We start from the raw sequence: 19,781 nt of genomic DNA, 5'->3' as shown, positions 1-19,781 counted from the left end.
AAATTAAAAAAATACAACCCATAAAATATCAACTGTAAATCTACAGAAGCTAGCTAGCTACGTTGTACCTATGTCACCCGTTACCACGAGCTAACGTTAACTTGCTGGAGGTGCAGTTAATTAGCGTCAGCGTAGCCAAAAAGCTAACTAACTTACATAACCGCAAAACATGTTCAACACTGACCCCAATGTGTATTTCTCATAAAAAATTAATAAAAGCGGGTCATACCTGAAAAGAAGCAGTGAGGAGGAGTGAGGTTACAGGATGACAACTTTGACTTATGTCAGACAAAGTTTCCCAACATGCTTCCCCTGCTGGAGACATTTTTATATGTCCCAACCATGAGGCAAGTGATGTTCGTGGTAGAACCAATAGCGTGTGTGTGTGTGTGTGTGTGAACCTCATTTATCAGCTCACAATTTTAATGCATGAACTTTTGATTTATTTACCTACAGAAGACTTCACTCCCTGTTTGTTGTAATTTCAAAATAATTTGTGTTTTGAAGAAAATCACTCTGCATCAATGCCTGGCACAAAGCGAACACCTACTCATATCTTGCCCCCTCTAAGACTTGCTCAAACCTTGTCCTTTCTAAGGTCTGGCCTTTTATTAATTGGTTATATACATATAAATAACATATTAATAAAATACATAATCATACTCGATGAGTGACTGCAATGCTAATTGACACAACAGGGAAAAACACAAGAGAACAGTGAGTACCAGGTTAAAGTTCATAATGGCAGATGACTGCTGAAGATGAAGTCTTATATAAGTTATAAGTGTAAATATGTGTGGTTGTCAGTTCAATGGTACATAATAATGCCAGTAAACACACGAAGGCGCTTTAAAGCAAACCTGTTGACACAATTGATTGCTGTGAGGACAAAACCATTGTGAGGCAGTTTGAATAGTTTTTCACACTGCACATAAGTTTGTGTGCATGAGCACTGTGTATTCTTGTCAGGCAACTGGGTGGTACCTGACACTTCAACATGCTAACAACATGTGCTTAGCTCTGGGCATTGTTGATTTAACTAAGCTCTAGTGTTCGTGTTTGTGTAGGGATTAGATCTAAGAGAATCCTTATTATAACAGAACCACCAAATGTCATGAGCAAAACTATCTGTGACCAATTTATAATAGTTCTGTACTGTTTTCATTCAAAGAGTCAGTTAATACAACTCCGACAGTTGCTACTTATTCCTCCTGAATTTCAAATCACAGGGATTAAGTTCCAGAGAATAATTGTCAGTGGTTGTTAGTGGAATGTGGTTGTATGCAGGCCTACTGGCTGGGGTGGCTACAGACCCAAGCCATTTGGATTCCCCTGCTCAATAGACTGAACTGGTTTTAGGCAGTCCCACCCATAACCACTCCACCTTCATCATGACTCTGTCTGGGCTTATTCCGCCCGGTCTGATCATTCTCCTAACCTATTTTTGGTATTAACGAGACCTAATGTTCCATACAGAGCAAGGATTTCCATTATGGAAATATGAAGACAATCACTGTTGTAAGTGTGAGACAATTAATTTCAAATTGATTTTGTTATTTGGGATTCTATTGTCGAAACTTTAATCAAATCTTTCAGTTGGAGGTATATGGGATCATGTATCATTAACTGCAGTGATTTTTGTGCTAAATCTGGCTTTATTACTAACCAGACCTACAAATCTATTTGTTTTACTGTGTGTAATTGTATGTTCACTCAAAAGTGCTTTAGGAATACAGTCGAGAATATTTTGAGCATATAACATATGAAATCTCATTGATAGGACAATCAACATATAAAACAGACGTAAAACAAAACTATAAACAAGCTGATAATGAAAGGTCAAATAGGCTAACAATAGACAGGGACAACAGTCAACAGTGTGTGTAGTTTTATTTACTTATTTTTGCATTAGAACATAGCTTTGTTTTGTTGGCATTAAGCACAAGCTTGAGTTAGGCTGTAAACATTCAAACCAGGCTGCAATTTAGTTTAGTTTTTATGCAATTCAGCGAGCGACATTGCAGCGCTATAGTGTAAAAAACAAAATTATGTAAAGAGGGAATAAAAGTGAAGCACGGCACCCTGGGGCACTCAGTTAATTACAAGGTAAGATCCATGGTATGGAAGGCTTTAGACAAATCCATAAATAATTAAAACGTGGGTTAGCATGTGGGGACCAATGGTAGAGTTTGGGGCCCCTGTCTGTTGGTTAAAGGTAAAGGCTGTTTCAGTGTTGGAAGCAGGACTATGGTGATTACAGTGGAAATATTCATTTAGACGTTTTACTTGGGTGCAAAGGTTTACTTCCCATAACATTTTAAAATGTCAAAGAGTCAAAAAAAACCCTACTACTTACCTTAAATGTTTTTAAAAATTAGTTGAATGTGCATTATTATGTGCATAGTCATTTTTTTACTGGCAAAATCTCACATTAGTAAACATCTCAGAAATGACATACAGATCATATTTCTTTTATTAATCTGTTTAATTTTATCCATCCCCAGCCTCCTGATATACAATCACTTATACACTACACACACAGAAATGTATACTGTATTCTCTTGCCAGCGCCACAGTTTACAACAGTACCCTATTTAAACCATAGCAGTTTAACATTACATTTTGTGCAGTAAGCAACAGGGGGAAGCAAACTTATCATTTTGATTAAATATTAGACTGTTTTTACTGCAATTCACTATGGATTTTCTAGCATGAAATAGGTCACACAGTTCCATGAAAATGTTTGAAACCCCTCCATCCACTAATTATATGAGACTATTCTGGTTACATTTACATACAAGTCATGTTAACAGCATTATTTGGAAATGAAAAAATTGTTTGTGAATATTTCTAAGATAACTTTTATGATATAAAATAAACATGACCATGGCATCGATCTAAGTCAAAAAACTATGTGACACAAATGTGAAATAGGTTTTTTCTCTTCACAATTTAATAAAAGGGGTACACCTCAAATATTACCCCAGCAGGAGTAAATTGTGGAAAGTGAAAGTATTTTGTAGTTTTTAGTATTCATGGTAGCAGGATGCTGGATATTAGTTTGCCAAAAAAAAAAAGTTCCTTTCACTTTCTTGCACTCACATCTCATTAAACACTTTTTTCCTTGATTTTTTTTGCTTGCCTTGTACACCACTTGTAAGTCCCTTTGGATAAAAGCCTCTGCCAAACGACGAAATGTAAATGCAAATGTAAATGATTAATTGAATACGTAAAGTTAGCCTTTTTATTGAACTTGTTGGCAAAAGGAAGTTTACCACCAACTGTATCCTTTAATTCACCTACATCCCTGGCAATATAAAGTGGTAAAAAGTGGCTTTGAGACTTCACTTCTATTAATTAACAACCCTGTACAACACTCCACAGATGAGAATGAAGGACAATAAATTATAAGTAGTTACTCCTGAGAGAATCATATAATAGTTATTTTACTGCATGTAAATACTACTCCAGTGTGAGGTGATTGGTGCAATGGATTGATGGATGTTCATCTCACCACTTATGTCCACATGTGTGCATTTATATACAGTATGTAGCTGTAAATGTGTATTCATAATTGAATTAAAGGCACTTACAAAGTCAAAGGGGAGGGTCCAACATGACCTCACATACAAGACAAACACACATTGTTGAAAATTTGGATTTTTCAATATTTCTTTAAACTGAATTTAAACGTGTGACTGCAGAGGATATGAAATCATTAAGTTTTGTTTTGTTTTGTTTCTTCATTTTTCTAGTATCATAAACAAATCAGGTGCTCAGTGCTTTACTGATTTATGTGCTTGACACACTACAACTAGCAAGGTCAGAAACTTGTCACTTGTCACATCAGGGGTCCTGTGAATACAACAGATTTGTATGTGTCAAGGCTAATACCCAGCAGACATGGCTACCGAGCATGTGTGTCTGAATGTCTGATTGTGTGTGTGTGTGTGTGTGTGTGTGTGTGTGTGTGTGTGTGTGTGTGTGTGTTTGTACCTATTATTTATCTTCTGTTTATATTCCTTTTTACCAAACTTTATACATTTGAAACGATTAGAGATCAGTTATACTGTGTAGCAGGAATATTCTATAGCCACCCCACTGCTTTCTGTAGCAAATCAAAGTTATGGAACAGCAGTTAGAAAATGTAGGTAAATTGATAATAGATGCACAATGTGCACATTTTACAGTTTTTCTCAATCACTAAGAGGCTTTTAAAGAAACTTGATGATCTTAATCATCACCTTCTTACCACAGCAGTAGTCTTCTCTGGCAAATGTATTAACACTTTTTATTGGTTTCACAAAGGTCTATGGTGTTGTTCGGTGCAATAAATATTGGTATCTGTATTTTATGATTTACACATTTTGAATTTATACTTGTATGTGAGTATTTGTGCAAAATCACATTTGTACGGTTTTGTGCTCAAAGACACTCTTTCAATTACAAATCTTGATTCCTGGATCTCGAGTTGATCATCTATGGATCTCATCCTGTGGATACAAATTAAAACTAAATACACAAAAAATGTACATGTGTATCAGCCAATCAGAGAGCTGTGACTTTTGAAATCTGACCACTTGATGTACACAAGATGGTGCTAACATGCTAGCAGGACCTCAAGGGATCATCCCGACTAGCGTGCAGGCGAGTTCATATTTAACAAACAGAATGTATTGATGCAGTATAAAATCATCATGGATATAAAGTTTCTTCCATGTCAATCTATGTTTATTGTGCCTTACTTAAGAAAACATCAGTTTAGCAGCTACATTAGCATATAGCGTTAGTCAACGAAGTCAGAGGAGGCTTGTTAGCATGCAGTTGCCTGCGTAGTTGGGCACATGCAGGTGAGGTTGGATATGCCCACAGGGGCATAGTTGTAGTGTTCATCCTAGTGTTCGTGGGGATCGATCAGTGGGAGCATCACTTGTTCCCCAAAGTGGGATCAGTTATACTAACATTACAGTTATCGGGGTTTTTGTGAAAAGTCATAACAAACCCAGTGACCTGGCGGCTGGACGGCTGTGGGTGATGTTGGCTACTGTCTTGAGGACTTACATTAGTTTTCATTTTTGTAACTTAAATGACCTCTTGACCCTGGCCAGCAGTGTGCCCGATGAGGATACATTGACACTACCTGCTGCAGGTAGGACAGAGACAAGACTCACTAGGTGGCAGTGTAGGATACAAAATGTTTTTCTACTTATTTCGATTCAGCTTTTTGGACCCAGTCCACAATGGTTTACAGCACTAATATTGTCTCACTGTTTCTTGAGATTCTAAAAAAGCATACTAGTTTCATAATTGTCAGTTAATCTATACCTTCTGTTACTAATGGGACATAACGCAGTTATCAGTTTTTTGGGTTTTTTTGAGGAATATATCAAACTGTTTGTTTTTTAATCTGAATTGGAGAATAAAGTTGGGGTCCAGGATGCATTACATGAACCAACATCTGTGTTCTGCACAGCACTTATCTGTACATTAGTTATATAGAATGTTTTGTTGTTGTTTACGAATGCGAACAAGGAATTAAACTCAGCTTTTCAGTATCGCTGTGTACAGTCAATTAGACATAGAATGCATCTTAAATAAACAAGTAAATAGCTCATAAACATAAACTCTTATCTTTTTGTTTTGGAAGAATATTTAGTCTTTTATTTTTTTTCCTCTGCCCCCTGAGCTGATAAGCTTCTTTCCCTCCAATAAAAATGTCTACAGGGTGTTATCAGTTGTCTATTGCAAACCAGGGCTTTTGTGAAAGGGAAGATGAAGAGGAGTGGGTACTGCTGGCACTTAAAGTCTCAGAAATCCAACTCTCAGAAATCCAGTCTCAGAAATGCCACCTTCCAGTTTCATACCTAAAAACACAAGAGAACAAGCTTGTAACAGATGTGGATTGGAATAACTTGATTAGAGAAATGACCATATGAATTTCCCTCACTTGGTCCATCCAAATAAATAACAAACTGTCATTATCAACTGTATATTAACAGCATTGTGAATGTTTTGTTTTCTATATCCGTTGGATACGGTTTAACCTACAAATCATCGGAGTAATTACGAGATTTACTTTTTAACAGTACACCAAAAATTTGGCAGCATTTTTATCTTAATGCCAAAAAAAAGTTTCAAATAATTAATTCGTGCATATGAGTTTCTTTTATCTTAACACTAACCCATCATCTCCCGAGACACTTAACGAGAAATCCAACTATGTATCTTTATTATGTATCCCCCCAAAAATTTGGAAATCATAAAATACAAAGTTATATTTCACCGAATTAACTCCGTAGAAAATATTTACTGTGATGTTGATTAGAACCTGCTTGTCATTTTTGGTAAATGTTCTTGTTTTGTTAATATTATAGCCTGAGTCACCAGAATGCTGTTATGTCAAATCAATGTGTCGAAAGTGACAACTATGTTTTCTCTATTAATGCAGATCTCAATCTTTTCCTAATTTATCCAAGTGAAAAAACACTTAAGGCACTAAATCTGGATGGTGTAGTGCAAGATTGGCTACTTGGTGGAAAAGAAATGTGCAGCTCGGGAAAATTTTATATGAAGATATTTGCCACGCAATATTCTGAATGTATATGAAAAGAAAAAACAATTTGGTTGCATTTACTATACAAAATATATGTATTGTTGCAGTTGAAAAACAAACAAATGCTGTTTCTCCCTGTTTCTAATCTGTGCTAAACCCATTGTGTGGCTTTAACATTTAATTACAGAGACAGAAGTGGTATCAGTCTTCTCATCTAACTGTTTTTCACATTTTTTGTTAAGACGAAGCAACAACTTGCAGCATTGATGTGTTCATGATGACAAACTGAAGAAAAATACAACTGGGCTGACAGAAAAGAATTTATGGATCAGGGACTGCGTAGATTGTCTGTTGGACACGCAAAGAATCAGAGCTCAGATAAAGGATGATTGATTGGTATCCACTTTAGTTTGGGCCATGCAAATAAATTGGATATTCATAGTACAATAGAAGCTTATTATACATAATTATTATTATTATTACTACTAAAATAGAATTGTATTGACTCACAAGGGGAAGATAAATCATTAAAAACACTTATGTTGACTTTTGTGTGCAAACAAATCACAATTTACTTTCATTCCTTTTTTTAAGTTCTACATTCCACAGTTTGTGTTCATAGTTTTTCTTGGTTATACAGTCATGTGTTAGGAGTTATTTGCAATATTTTGTAATTGATGTGAGGTTAACTTATAAATAGGGCAAATAACAAACCCTCACAAACAGATTACATAAGAACACAAAGTACTGCTGGGGTACGTTACTGTATATGACAACCTGAACAGACTTCTACCTAAAGAGTTTAATACTTATCAGGTGACTCTAAGGCTCCAAATGAGACCCCCTGTCAATAATCCAGCATATTATTAGAACCAACATTTATGGCCAAAGTAACAGGAGGTTGACTGTAAAATATTAATGCTTCGTGTTTGCAAATATAATGATGATTGCAGTACTCATGTCATTTAACATAGCTGGTTAAAAGACCCTTAATCTGGGTCTACACAGAAGTCTTAGTGTGCGGTCATTCATGCAAACCCACTTGGTTTAGAAAGAATACACAGAGGAGCCGATGGGATCATCTTGGAAAGAAAAACTATTGGCTGGGGCTGTGCAAATCAATAGCCATCTTGCTATTAAAAGGTCACGCTTGGGGCTTGGGCAGCAAAGTGTGAAAGAGGATAGATGTGAACTGATCTGAGGACAGTCTCAAAAGGCTTGAAACAACACACTTTATCTGTTTTGTGCAGCTTCTGACAATCTAATCTATAGTAAGTTGTAAAAATACAAACCAAGCAAACAAGCAAAACACACAACACTTCTAGAAGATCATGGTGCAGGAATGAGTGATTGTTTTTAAAGAATAACAATGTACAGCTACAGTATGGTGATGCCAGTTGGATCAGCTGTGATTACCGTCAATTAATAAAGTCACATGTTAGGCTCCTACTTTTAGCAGCTGGAGAAGGTAGAATTAGATAGAGGAATGTTTGGGTTTATACAATCTTCAGTGCATCTTTAACGGGGCCTGACAGCCTTGAGGCGGACTTGCATTTTCTTTCTTGTGAACAAATTGCACTACACTACCTTTATTGCCCATTTGCATGTATTTTACATATTAGCATTATGGTGAAAATTCAGTGATGAATTGTTACGAAGCTCCCTCATCATGTCTTCCTTGAAAGCTTTTTGTGTACAAAAAGTGGCAGATGAAAAACACCAAAAGATCACAGCCTAAGTGTCCACTGTCTCACTTAACGCTATTTGCAGAGGGAACATGCAGCAAAGAAGAGTGAGTTTGCCATTTATTTTACTGCCGTGGTAGAAACAGGACTCTGGAATCTAATTCAATATCTTATGGCATTGAGCGCCTAATCTCACTCCATCTGTCAGAGATCAGAACATCCTGGAAGTAATTTACATTTTGATGCGTATGAGGCAGAAACATCAGCAGTTCATACATGTAGGTAAAATCCCAAATGAAGATCATTTATCTGTCATCTGAGACCCTCAATGAGTTAGACTGTAGCATAAAAAAGTGGGACTGAAAGTTTTGAATCACTAAAATTACAATGTGAAATCATGAAAAAGTCTTTAGTGGAAACTGGTCCTGTTCAAAACGGTTTCTGGATTGATACGTGTTTGAATAGACTCGGTGATTCAGGTCTGGTTTTGTTCCAGTGTCCCCGTTTTATGAAGAATGGGGGCGTCATCCTTTCACATAGAACCCTACTGTACTGAGCTACACTCATGAGAAACAGCGACAGAAAAAAACACTACTGCACTTTTTATGTCATCTGAATATAATATCTGTGGGATTAAATGTGAGTCCAATCCAAAAAACATAATTGCAAAGAAATGATCAAACATGAACACATTGCCAGGCAGAATGAAATGGGGAAAAAAATGGCCGTTCGGTCTAATTACAATATGACAAACAATTGCAAATCATTCAAACCTTTTTCCCCACAATTAAAGTGTGAAAGCCATGGAGGATTTTTTCAAGGGAAAATCAGCATCACTTTACTACGTGTCTCATGGAAGACATAGCTGAATCAAGAGGATAAAGAAACATGGATGTTTCATTTTCCTTTATGGTTATTCTTCTCCTTTCTTTTGTCTTTTGCATTTCCATCCCACGTCCTGACTTTATGATGTTAATCAACCCGCTTGCTTGATATGCAGCTCCACATAATGTGGTGCTGGGATCTGGGAGGTGTTCGCGTCGTGTCCTCTGCGTGCCTCTGACAGTTACCCATGAAACACTTCTCTGCGTAGGTGCACGTAGACGTTTACATGACCCTACAGAGAAGCATAATTCTGGCTTACGGTGCACTGTGTTCGGCTAAATGTGAGTAAATCACAGGTGAATGTGAGGTTATGCAGAAATGTAAAAAAAAAATGGATGAATGGTTTCAATAAATGAACAATTCACACTCCTCTGTCTACCGTGCATTCACTGCAGTCAGAATGTAACCTCTCTGTCTTTCTAAGCTTTTTCACTTTGAGTACAACATGAGGATCATTAGCATCTAAATTAGTCTCTGCATGGAGGAGCTTCTTCATGGCCACTGTGGGCTCACTGGCAGGATATCGGAGCAGAGAAGGGCTCTTTAGTTCTCTATTGCTAATGCTGAGCTGAGGATCAACATGCAAGCTGCCATGTGTGGGTTTTAATGTTGGAGATGGTAAGTCAACATATTTAGGTGGTGTATGTGCATGTCAGGTTCAGTGACAGCTGCAGCTCCAGCCCCCTGATGATTGGACACGTCGTTCCATCCTGGTACACACACTGATCAGTACTTGGTCTGAACTGAACTGTTCCGATTCAGATAATATTGTCACAATACAGATTGATCCACATTCCTCAAAGTTAAATGAACACTTTAATGCAGTGTGAACACCATTCCCTCGGGCTAAATGAACATTTTCTCGCCCTTTTCTAAGACAAACAACACTCCAATTAACGGCTGTCACCCCCCAGATACCTGTGACAAAGAGTGAAAAAAGCAGAAAAAAATGTGTAACACTTTGCACGTTGTTTTCGTACCCTTATGGCAAAACAGCCGAATAAAGTTTGACAGCCCTGAACTGTCACTTTTCACATCGAATCCCCTCAATATAAAATAACAATTGCATTCTGTCCTGCACCTTGTGGCTGTCATTTCTATCAGAGTGTCTAGACAGTGTGGGTCACTAAGTCTTCACAGTAGGTTCATGGAACAGGTGCTGACAACAATTCAAAAAGTGAAAGACAGGTCAGATAGAAAATTCAGTCGGTCTGTAAATCCTGAACAAAAAGCCTTTTGGGTTTTTATTTGTCAAGAAAGTTTCCTTTTCACATTTTATTTATATTCAGTTTCCACACTACTGGGAAAAACATGTTAGAGTGAGTGAATTGATCGTTTCAGCCAAAAACAAGTCAAATTTGTTCATACATATAGATCAGTGGCTTCTGGCTTGTCCCTTCAGGGGTCGACACAGCCGAACGTGCTCTGCATATTGATTTGGCAAGAGTTTTTACGCCGGATGCCCTTCTTGCTGCAACTCTCCCATTTTATCTGGCTGGGTGGGTGCACACCTGGTGGGGTGGGATTCGAGTCTGTGGCCTTCTGCATCTCAACCCAATGCTGTACCACTGATATACCAGGCCCCCTCAATATGAACATATCTATCCTAGAAATACAAACTTTTTTCCACTGGAAATAGCCCCACTTTAACCTCCCAACTAAATAAATAAAAAGAACATGACCACAAACAAAAATGACTCTGTAGTCAACGCACACACACGCGCACACACACACACACACACAAACTGAAATATTAAAATAAAAATAAAAATAATTGTAATAATAATAATAATTGAGAAGTAACCAGATTGGACCCAAAGCTCTCCAACCCCAAATCTGTAATAAAGCCCTAAGCATAAAAGATTACATGCGTTTATCCTCAGCCTTAGAACATAATGCAGCATGAACAAATGATAACAGCAGCTTCTGCTAATGTAGTCTTTATTTTTTATAATAATAAATTAACACTTTGATTTCACAGGCTCGTGACTCAGATTTTTCTTTTTAGAGCGTCAGAGTGTGGTTTAAGGCGTCTCTGTCCTCTTCTTCACTCACTTGACTGAGTCCTGATACACTGCGTGGTCCAGCCCTTATACACGATCAGCCTGACAACAGGTTGCAGGCTTCAGCTGGCGCAGAGGACCACACGTCTCTGCTTCCTACGCGAGGACAGGTGGATCTGACAGCGCATCAGCAGCGGCACATTTGATCTTCTTCCATCCTATGAAGACGCATCACGATTTCTCGCCACAGCTCCGATGGACATCTACGGCTCCACGTTATCGCCCGGGCTCGACATCGGGACCGGTTGTTACCTGCTGGTTGTAGGTAAGAAGCCCGTGAACTGACGTGGTGCCCAGAGGCTTTGCACAGCCATCTCCGCTCAGTGTGTGTGTGTGTCTGTGTGTGTGAACAGACACGTGGATTTCCTGGTATTTTCTGTCTTAGAATCGTTTGTCAAGTGTTTTCAAGTTAAATTAAAAACTTTATTTTGCAGTGAAGATTTAGACAGAGACGGTGCTCAGATAATAAATGTAAGTCTGTGCAACAATATTTCAAGGGACAAAAATAAATGAGTGTGTGTGGAAGCCAGTCTTGGCCGTGTAGACCTTTCTATATTATGGCATTAACTTAATGGAGTTAAGTAATGGAATTAAAACATGCATTAAAAGCCTTCGGGTGATCTATAAAGATGATAAGTGGTCTCCGGAGGTGACACCACTAATTAGGCACTAATTCTGATGGATGCTACTTTCAATGATACCTCACTGCACAGTCAACAGATAGTGTTTAATGCTTCATTCTGACAGCAATGTAAGTGGTGATGACAATGATTTGATGACAGTGACCTTGTTTTGGTGCAATATAACATAACAACCAGGATGACATAAGATGTGTGTTGTAACTTAATCGACAGAAATTTTACACTGATCAGACACAGCATTATTTACACCTTTACAATCTAACGCCATCCAATATGGCAGCTGTTCCATGAATTCTACTTTTAAAAGGTTTGATTTTCATAGTTTTCTCAGTTAAAACTGCGTGGAGTCATCCTGGAGTTCATTATATTAAGAGGTGGTTCTAGTGCTTTGGCCACTCTATTTAAAATAATTGAGGAAGCCAAAACCTTAAAACGTCCTCTTTATAAAATGCACTCCAGAAAATGGAAAAAGGGGTAATAGCAAGGTGCACCTAATAAATGTTTAAAATCACCTCCATCTTTACTAACAGGGATCTTTGACACATTATTTTTCATTAATTACTGTCCATTATTGTTAAAAATACATTGTTTCCTTCACCTGTGTACTACAAAAGTCAAATATTGCCCTTTTATTGGAGTGTTGAGTTGGTGTACTTCTCCTGCGGCTGCGTAGCTGCAGACTGCTCATGCTGACCCTTGTCCTCCATGACATAATCAAGACCACCAGTGTTAATGTTGTGGCTGATTTTATTTTCCCAAAATTTCATTTTGTTCATAACAACTATCACATATTACATGTCTCAGCTCCTTTTAAACGAACAACAAATAAAGCAACGCTCTCCTCTTGGTAAATCATGTTTTTTTTTTTTTAAACCTTGTTTAAAAAAAAAAAGACAGCACCCTCCCTGCATCATGTCAACATAAAGTAAATAAGTAATGCATTATTAATGGATAGATACATACATCAATAACTTGTGCATGTGTTCATGCTCCTGTATTGTCGTGAATGAGGCTCTAGACCGATGGTTTGGCCATTTTTTGGAATATGAACCACATCTACTTTGTCACATGTAGAGCGTAACATCAACACTCTTGGCAATTTGTCACTAAATTAATGTGCTAGACTATAACAGTAATTATTTTGAAGAAGATAATAGACTGTTTTTGCTGAAACTGTTCTAGAGAATTGCTTATTCAACCCTGTGCTTATTTAACTTGTTGCTTTTGAATTGCACTGTGTCCATCCCATTTACATCAATCAACAGACGTGTCCTCATTGATTCCTGTTTGTTTTTGTGCATTCAGTGGTTCAAACAATTGACTCAGGTGCACTTCCATGAAAGTAATATTCAGTGAGCTGGAAGTTGATCAGGTCAACAGGCTTTGTCCTGAAATAGTCCCAGTATGAAGTCCAGGGTTGCCAGAGTTTTTGGGCAGGTACATTGTCAAGGCACAGGGGATTAAATATGGAGAATCCATGTCTCGGTGCACAACAGCAACATTAAAACTGCACTTTGATCTGCTAATTCAAATACGTTTCATTTAAAAGAGGGAATGACTTGTATGTTAATATGATGCTGCTCAGGAAGAGGCTTTTTGGTAGATTATGACAAAATGGTGTGAGTATTGTTTACTTTACAGTATGCAAAGAGTATAGCTTCGTGCAGAATCATCTAAATATAATAAATATATGATTCAAAGCTTCATCATCGCACCATAATCCTTAGGGATTATTTTCAAGTTGAGGTGTAGGCAACAAAAGGCTTGTACACAACCTAACACGGAAAAACAGATCAGTAAATGCTTAAGATTTGCAGGATTATCTGTGTAAAATGTTTTTTCTGTGACTGATCAGTGTAAAAGACATTGCATGTTTTCAAAGCCTTTGGATGCTCAAATAATACTGTTTTAAAAAAATAAGGTTATGATTTTATTCACCAGTGTCAGACGCACCTCTCTTTTCCCCCTCACTTCACCCTCAAGTAAGATGGTACAGTATCTTCCAGCTTCTGATTGACTGAAAACACCTGATGCAGGTAAGTAGGAGGGTTCTGACAGACTGGAACGTACTGTCGTGTGCCGAACTCAATGAACACCATCTTTGTCTGGTAAGACAGGTCGAAGGCCAGTTATTCAGGAGGGGTTGCTCAATATAGAGAATGTGAAGGTGACTTCATTCCTTAGGGAAATATTAGGATATGGGGCGACTTGTTGGAGGGATTTGTTTGCCTTTTATTAGTGAGTTGGGGGCTGTGTCATGACTTTCTGTTGTGATTCCTAAAAGCGTTGCTATGGTAGATCGCTACCGCAGCCTCACCTCTGGGTGTGTACAACTGTACTGTACTTTTCTCAAATATGTTCTTTGCTCACAGTCGCCAAAAAAACTGTTAATGTTTTTATTGTTTTTGCTCTTTCCTAAGATATGTGCTTCCATTGTCTTCATCTCCTCTCATCTCCATCAAGTGTGAATGATTTAAACTTTTTAGCCCATGTACAGTGATGGTGGTTGGACAGCCAAGCTGGCTGGCTCTGATAAAGCAGCCAATTAGATGAGCCTCTGTTGTTTAATCTGAGCAAATACAAAGCAGATGTAACGGTGGGATTGAAGAATGCTGGTATTGTAAAGGTGCTGTAAGGTCAAAGGCCAGTGTTAAAATATCTCAGTATTTGTAGCTGAAAAAAAGCCTCCAGATGACATCACTTGGATTAGATTATGTTTTCTTGTTGCTCACACTATAGAGTTTGTAATCAGGGTCAACCTACTTTTCTAGAAATCCCCCTTATGATATTATCTCAACTCCTAATAGTAAAAAACTCCTCCAGGTGATGTAATGTGGAGGGGTGTTTCAGCTAGGAGCAGAGAAATAGTTTAATATTAGGGAATTCAGAGGGAAGTTTAAACATGATAAAAGTTAGTGAAGTCTTTATGTGGCAGTTCGTCACAAGGTTTCTGAGTTCATTTCTACCAGCTTAAGTATGATGTTGTTGGACCAGTTTGCAATTTAAAGTTAACAATAAAGGTTCCAATGTCAGCACAAGGGTGAGAGCCATTAACATGAAGGAGTGATCCCAAACTGATCAGTCTGGGTTCTGCTTCAGACGAATCTACAAGTAAGAGTAAAAGTGAGAGTGCTGTAAACTACATTAGAGGTTGGAAACCTCAAGCTGGGTGAGTAGGTCAAGGTTCACTGGTTTGAGACCGATGTTTCACACTCTCAGTGATTTGATATGTGTTATCTGTTCTTTAATTATGTAGACAAACTCAAGGCTTTTTTCATACTGTAAAAAACCACACAGGCCGACACCTTAGATGAGCCGTGGGTGACGCTGACTGTGTTAGAGAACTTTAGGAGAACATTATACTAACACTACACCCCAGTTTGGTTATTGCTTTGAAAGGGGATGTTCTCCTTGAGACAGACTCTTTTAGGGGGCCTGTAAGTCCTCAGGGTCATGCTGCATACATTATGATGGTCTGGTGGAGTAGAGGTCAAATTTTCTGTTGTTTTAGGATTCTTGCTCTGCTAAGTCAGAAACTGGATCTAGCATTTTTGTTCTAGAAATTTGATTATTTTTTTCCTTTTCAGAACAATTGACACTGATGTCCAAAGAACCCTGTGTGTCATCTCACTGTGTTTTAGTCATTGAAGGTCAAGTGCAGACTGTGAGATTTAACGTAATCTCTGCCGTTTCTCAGTTTACTGCTGTAACCAAGAAAAAGGAAGAAAGTGTGTTCAAAAGACCAAAAAACGGCCATTTGTGAATTGGACTGATTGCATCTGATGTCATAAAATGGGTTCCCATCATGCCCTTAAACCATATACGTTTTCATAGAGTGGTTATTTGTTATGGTGAAATTGTCCAGCAGCAACCATCGGCTTCAAAAGATGCATCTAAACGTCACTTTGAAACGTGTGATTGCTAGTTTGGTTTCTATTCACACTCTTTTAATCATGAAAATGGAACATGATTGTTCACTCAAACTGCTCTGCTCTTTTTTCCCCCTCCCTTCTTTGTCCCTCTCCATCTGTCTCAGCGGTGCTCTCCATAATGGGAAACCTGCTAGTCCTCATAATGGCATTCAAAAGGTCATCAAAGATGAAACCTCCGGAGATGCTGAGTGTGAATCTGGCAGTGACAGATCTGGGAGCAGCTGTCACCATGTACCCTTTGGCTGTGGCCTCAGCCTGGAACCACCGCTGGCTCGGGGGACAAATTACGTGTATTTATTACGGCCTGGCAGGTTTCTTCTTTGGCATCGCCAGCATCATGAATCTGACTGTTTTGGCTGTTGTGCGCTTCATTGTTTCCCTCAATCTGCAGTCTCCAGGCAAGTAATTCAGGGATTTAAAAAACACAAAAAGAGAGATACTATCCAATTTCTTTCTTTTTTAGTGTGAATCCCAAATGGTCCATCTTGTGACTATAACGTTCCCAACATCAGTACGGTATTTAAAATAAAAGTAACAGGTCATGTGAACAAGCGACTCTTATTTCTTTTCATTAAACACTGGTTATTTGCTCTGATTTTATTATTTTTGTTTGATTAACAATCCAGCTATCGCCTACCAACCTTCTTATTCTTTTATTTCTCCTACTGTATCTTGCAGTCTGGCATCTCACATACAGTAACCGAAGTATTTGCCTTTACTCTCTTCTTCCTGACTTGGCCTTTTTGCGTGCTCTGTACTTCTCTCATAAGTCAGATGCATTAATGTGTCTGCCAAAGGACTAAATATAAATGTAAATATATAGGAACGTGCTCTACTTACAGAGCAAACATCTTTTCTCCTGGCAAACATGATAGCAGTTCTTCCTGAGGTACAGCAAACAGACTGGTTTCAGAGTGGAGGCAGAAGATTTTGAAACGGAGAATAAGGAAAGGAGGATTGATTTTAGGCTTGTCACGTGACTCCTGATATCACAAACAGGTAAAGCAGAGGAAGTTCTATAGGTGCAGAAAAATGCAGTGAATCTGAAAGGCATGAAAATGTGAATTTTTAGATACAAAACTCATAAACAAAACGTATAGACCATGTGACTGGAGGCCTTTAGAGGCTTTCAGACAAACAGCAATCACCAGTCAGATGAAAGGTAACGAGCGCTGTGTATTCAAACTTGTTTGACATCGTGTTTAATGTGTACATGAACTCCAAACATGACATTAAAGAGGAATTCAAACGAGGGTGCCTGGAAAAAGACCACAGTGATGAGGCTCACAAGAGTATGATATTCAGTATGCGTTTAGGAAGAAAAGAACAATAGTAGATCACACAAAACAGAGACAATCCTCAGAAAGTAAAAAAACAAAACAATTTACAGCACATCTCATCATCACTGCTCAGGTCCACATGGACTACGATAGATGGTCATCTCCTGTGCCATCCAACTGGTTATAAACCTGGCTAAACGTGAATAAAATTTCTATCCTTCTCTGTCTGCAGAGGAGAAAATCAGCTGGATGAAAGTAAAGATGCTCTGTGCATGGACGTGGGTATACGCTCTGATCTGGGCTCTGTTCCCCATTCTGGGCTGGGGCCGGTATGGACCAGAGCCCTTTGGACTGTCCTGCTCACTTGCCTGGGGAGAGATGAAGCATGAGGGCTTCTCTTTTGTCATCTGCCTCTTTCTCTTCAACCTCATCATGCCTTCTATCATCATCATTTGCTGCTACTTTGGCATCGCCATTAAGCTCTACACCACCTACAGAAGGTCAAACAACAGTAATCAAATGCCCAATATTATCAAGCTCCATCGGAGGCTGTTAATAGTGAGTGCTGCTGCTTGACCAGTAACATCTATTATTGTTCTGTCTGTTTTCCCGGACCAATGGAATGTCGTCTTTTTGCCAAGAGGAATTTTTATTTGTGGAGATCTTGTTAAATTGTTACCCCCTCTGTCCTCCCACTTCATTGCAGATTGCTGTCCTGATCAGTGCAGGCTTCCTAGGCTGCTGGACGCCGTATGGGCTGGTGAGCCTGTGGTCCATTTTCCACGAAAGTAGCAGCATCCCACCTGAAGTCAGTCTGCTGCCGTGCATGTTTGCAAAAAGCTCCACCGTATACAACCCTATGATCTACTACATCTTCAGCCAGAGCTTTAAAAGAGAGGTAAAGCAGATGCGAAGCTTGTGCCGAAGCTCTAATTCATGCCACGCTTCTAACAACGTCAATGACAACGTCTTTTACATGTCTAAAATCAACGATCCAAAACCCAGAATGTCAGCAAGGTCTACAGTGTTAGAGGTCATAGACTCAAAGATAATGACTTTGGAATAAAATATTTGTTCATATTATAGGGCTTCTTCTTGTTATGCTTCAGGAGAAAGACTTAGTGTACAATAAAGACTTTTAATGCTGTAAACTGTGAAAACATTAGTGGTGTCATGGCACGTTGGCCGTAGGAGCTTAACACACTGCAACTTAAAATACAAAACTGTAGAAGAGATGCTGCAAAAAGGAAAAAACGCAACCAAATAAGCTACTGAAACCAAGTAAAGCAGGTACTGAAGTGCTGCATTCACAAAAAATACAACTACAGAAACACGCTGCAAGTAGCAACAGAAACCTTTCCAGAGGGACACGACAAACGTAATTATTTTTCAATCTCACGCTACTAGTCAGGTGTGCTCATCATGTAGGTATGTATGTTAATTCAGAACATATTGTTTTGTAAATGTATGATTATGTATTTATAATTTATATAGTCCACGTTTTTAAATGCTGATTTGTAGTATATTTCACTGAATTTCGTCATTGCGGTTGGTTTGGTTTGACCTTTTGTTTTTTTGTTTTTTGAGTGTTTTCATTTGACATGAGGCACCACTAATTAGTACTACCAGCACTGGTCGTATTGTAAGCTTTTCACTGCCACGGTTATTAGTGAAGTTGAAATGGACTGTCTGTGAGTCACAAGACCTAAAATGTAACATCTGAAAATATTGTGATGACTAAAATACTATTCTAGTGTATCTTTTTTGTATTTGCTACTTATTTCTGGCTTTGTTTGCTTGTGGTCTGTTAATTGAACATACTTAAAGAAGCAGTGCATTGAGCCACTGTACATAATGTGTTACCTCACACACTTTATCAGGATATAACACACTTTTTTTCCCAGTACAACTCCTGTGTGCTGCTGTTTGTGCTGTGTATGACCAGAACGAATGACAGGATGAAGTTGCACAGTGTGTGAAATGCTGTTAAGGTTTAGCCAACTAAGATACAGATTAAGGATGAAGTATGTGCTAAAGCTTTTATATCTATGCAGTATAGAAGCATATCCAGTGAAAGATGTCGCAGGCTGAGATGTGGAAGCCACAGAGGATTAAGATCGTGCTTTTTTTTACACACTGCAAACCAAATGACAAAAAAAAAAAGTCTCCCAGAGAAGCGGAGTCTTTCAGCAAAATGGATGGGGGGAGGCTTATCACCCTGTTAGGCAACTTGAAAATAATGTTTGTTAATGTAAGAGGTCAAAGATTTGGGGATTTTATCATTGATGGTTCATAATATCAACGAAACCCTCAGGGAATCCAGACAAATGTATAGAATACACAGAATGCACGGAATAAAGTTCAATAGCAAATTGATGAGCTTGTGCAAGTTTTCCCCAAGATTCTCAATGGGGATAAGGTGACCAGTCCGATCAGTGGTGTGTGGATAAACCGCTCTACCAACTCATCCACAACAGGACCTCACAGGATGCGTATAAACTCTGTCTGCTAGTGAGGATCATATGTATTGTTAGGCTAATGGAAATTGAGTTGGCCTCGTTCTAAAGCAAATCACGATTTACATTTAGCAGACGCTTTTATCCAAAGCCACTTGCAAGTGAGGTAGAAGGAAAGCACGATTTGACCAGACACTTGTGTACAATTGATGCTGACTGTGCCCTTTAATGGGATTTGGTAATGAGAACAGAATATTTTTATGCCTTATTTTAAAACTATTTTTTT

At 38.4% G+C, this 19,781-nt stretch overlaps 1 protein-coding gene across 1 annotated transcript; it reads left to right on the top strand.

The window, feature by feature from the left end:
• The first annotated feature begins 11,139 nt into the window (after positions 1-11,139).
• LOC137102593 (opsin-5-like) lies at positions 11,140-18,530 on the top strand. The gene is made up of 4 exons (XM_067482257.1): positions 11,140-11,451; positions 15,864-16,157; positions 17,272-17,597; positions 17,746-18,530. The coding sequence occupies exons 1-4, from the start codon at positions 11,382-11,384 to the stop codon at positions 18,103-18,105; spliced, it is 1,050 nt and encodes a 349-aa protein (XP_067338358.1). The 5' UTR covers positions 11,140-11,381; the 3' UTR covers positions 18,106-18,530.
• The last annotated feature ends 1,251 nt before the right edge of the window (positions 18,531-19,781 follow it).

The sequence above is a fragment of the Channa argus genome, chromosome 17 (assembly GCF_033026475.1).
Source record: "Channa argus isolate prfri chromosome 17, Channa argus male v1.0, whole genome shotgun sequence".
Classification (NCBI taxonomy): Eukaryota; Metazoa; Chordata; class Actinopteri; order Anabantiformes; family Channidae; genus Channa; species Channa argus.
This window is presented reverse-complemented; position numbering and strand designations above follow the sequence as displayed.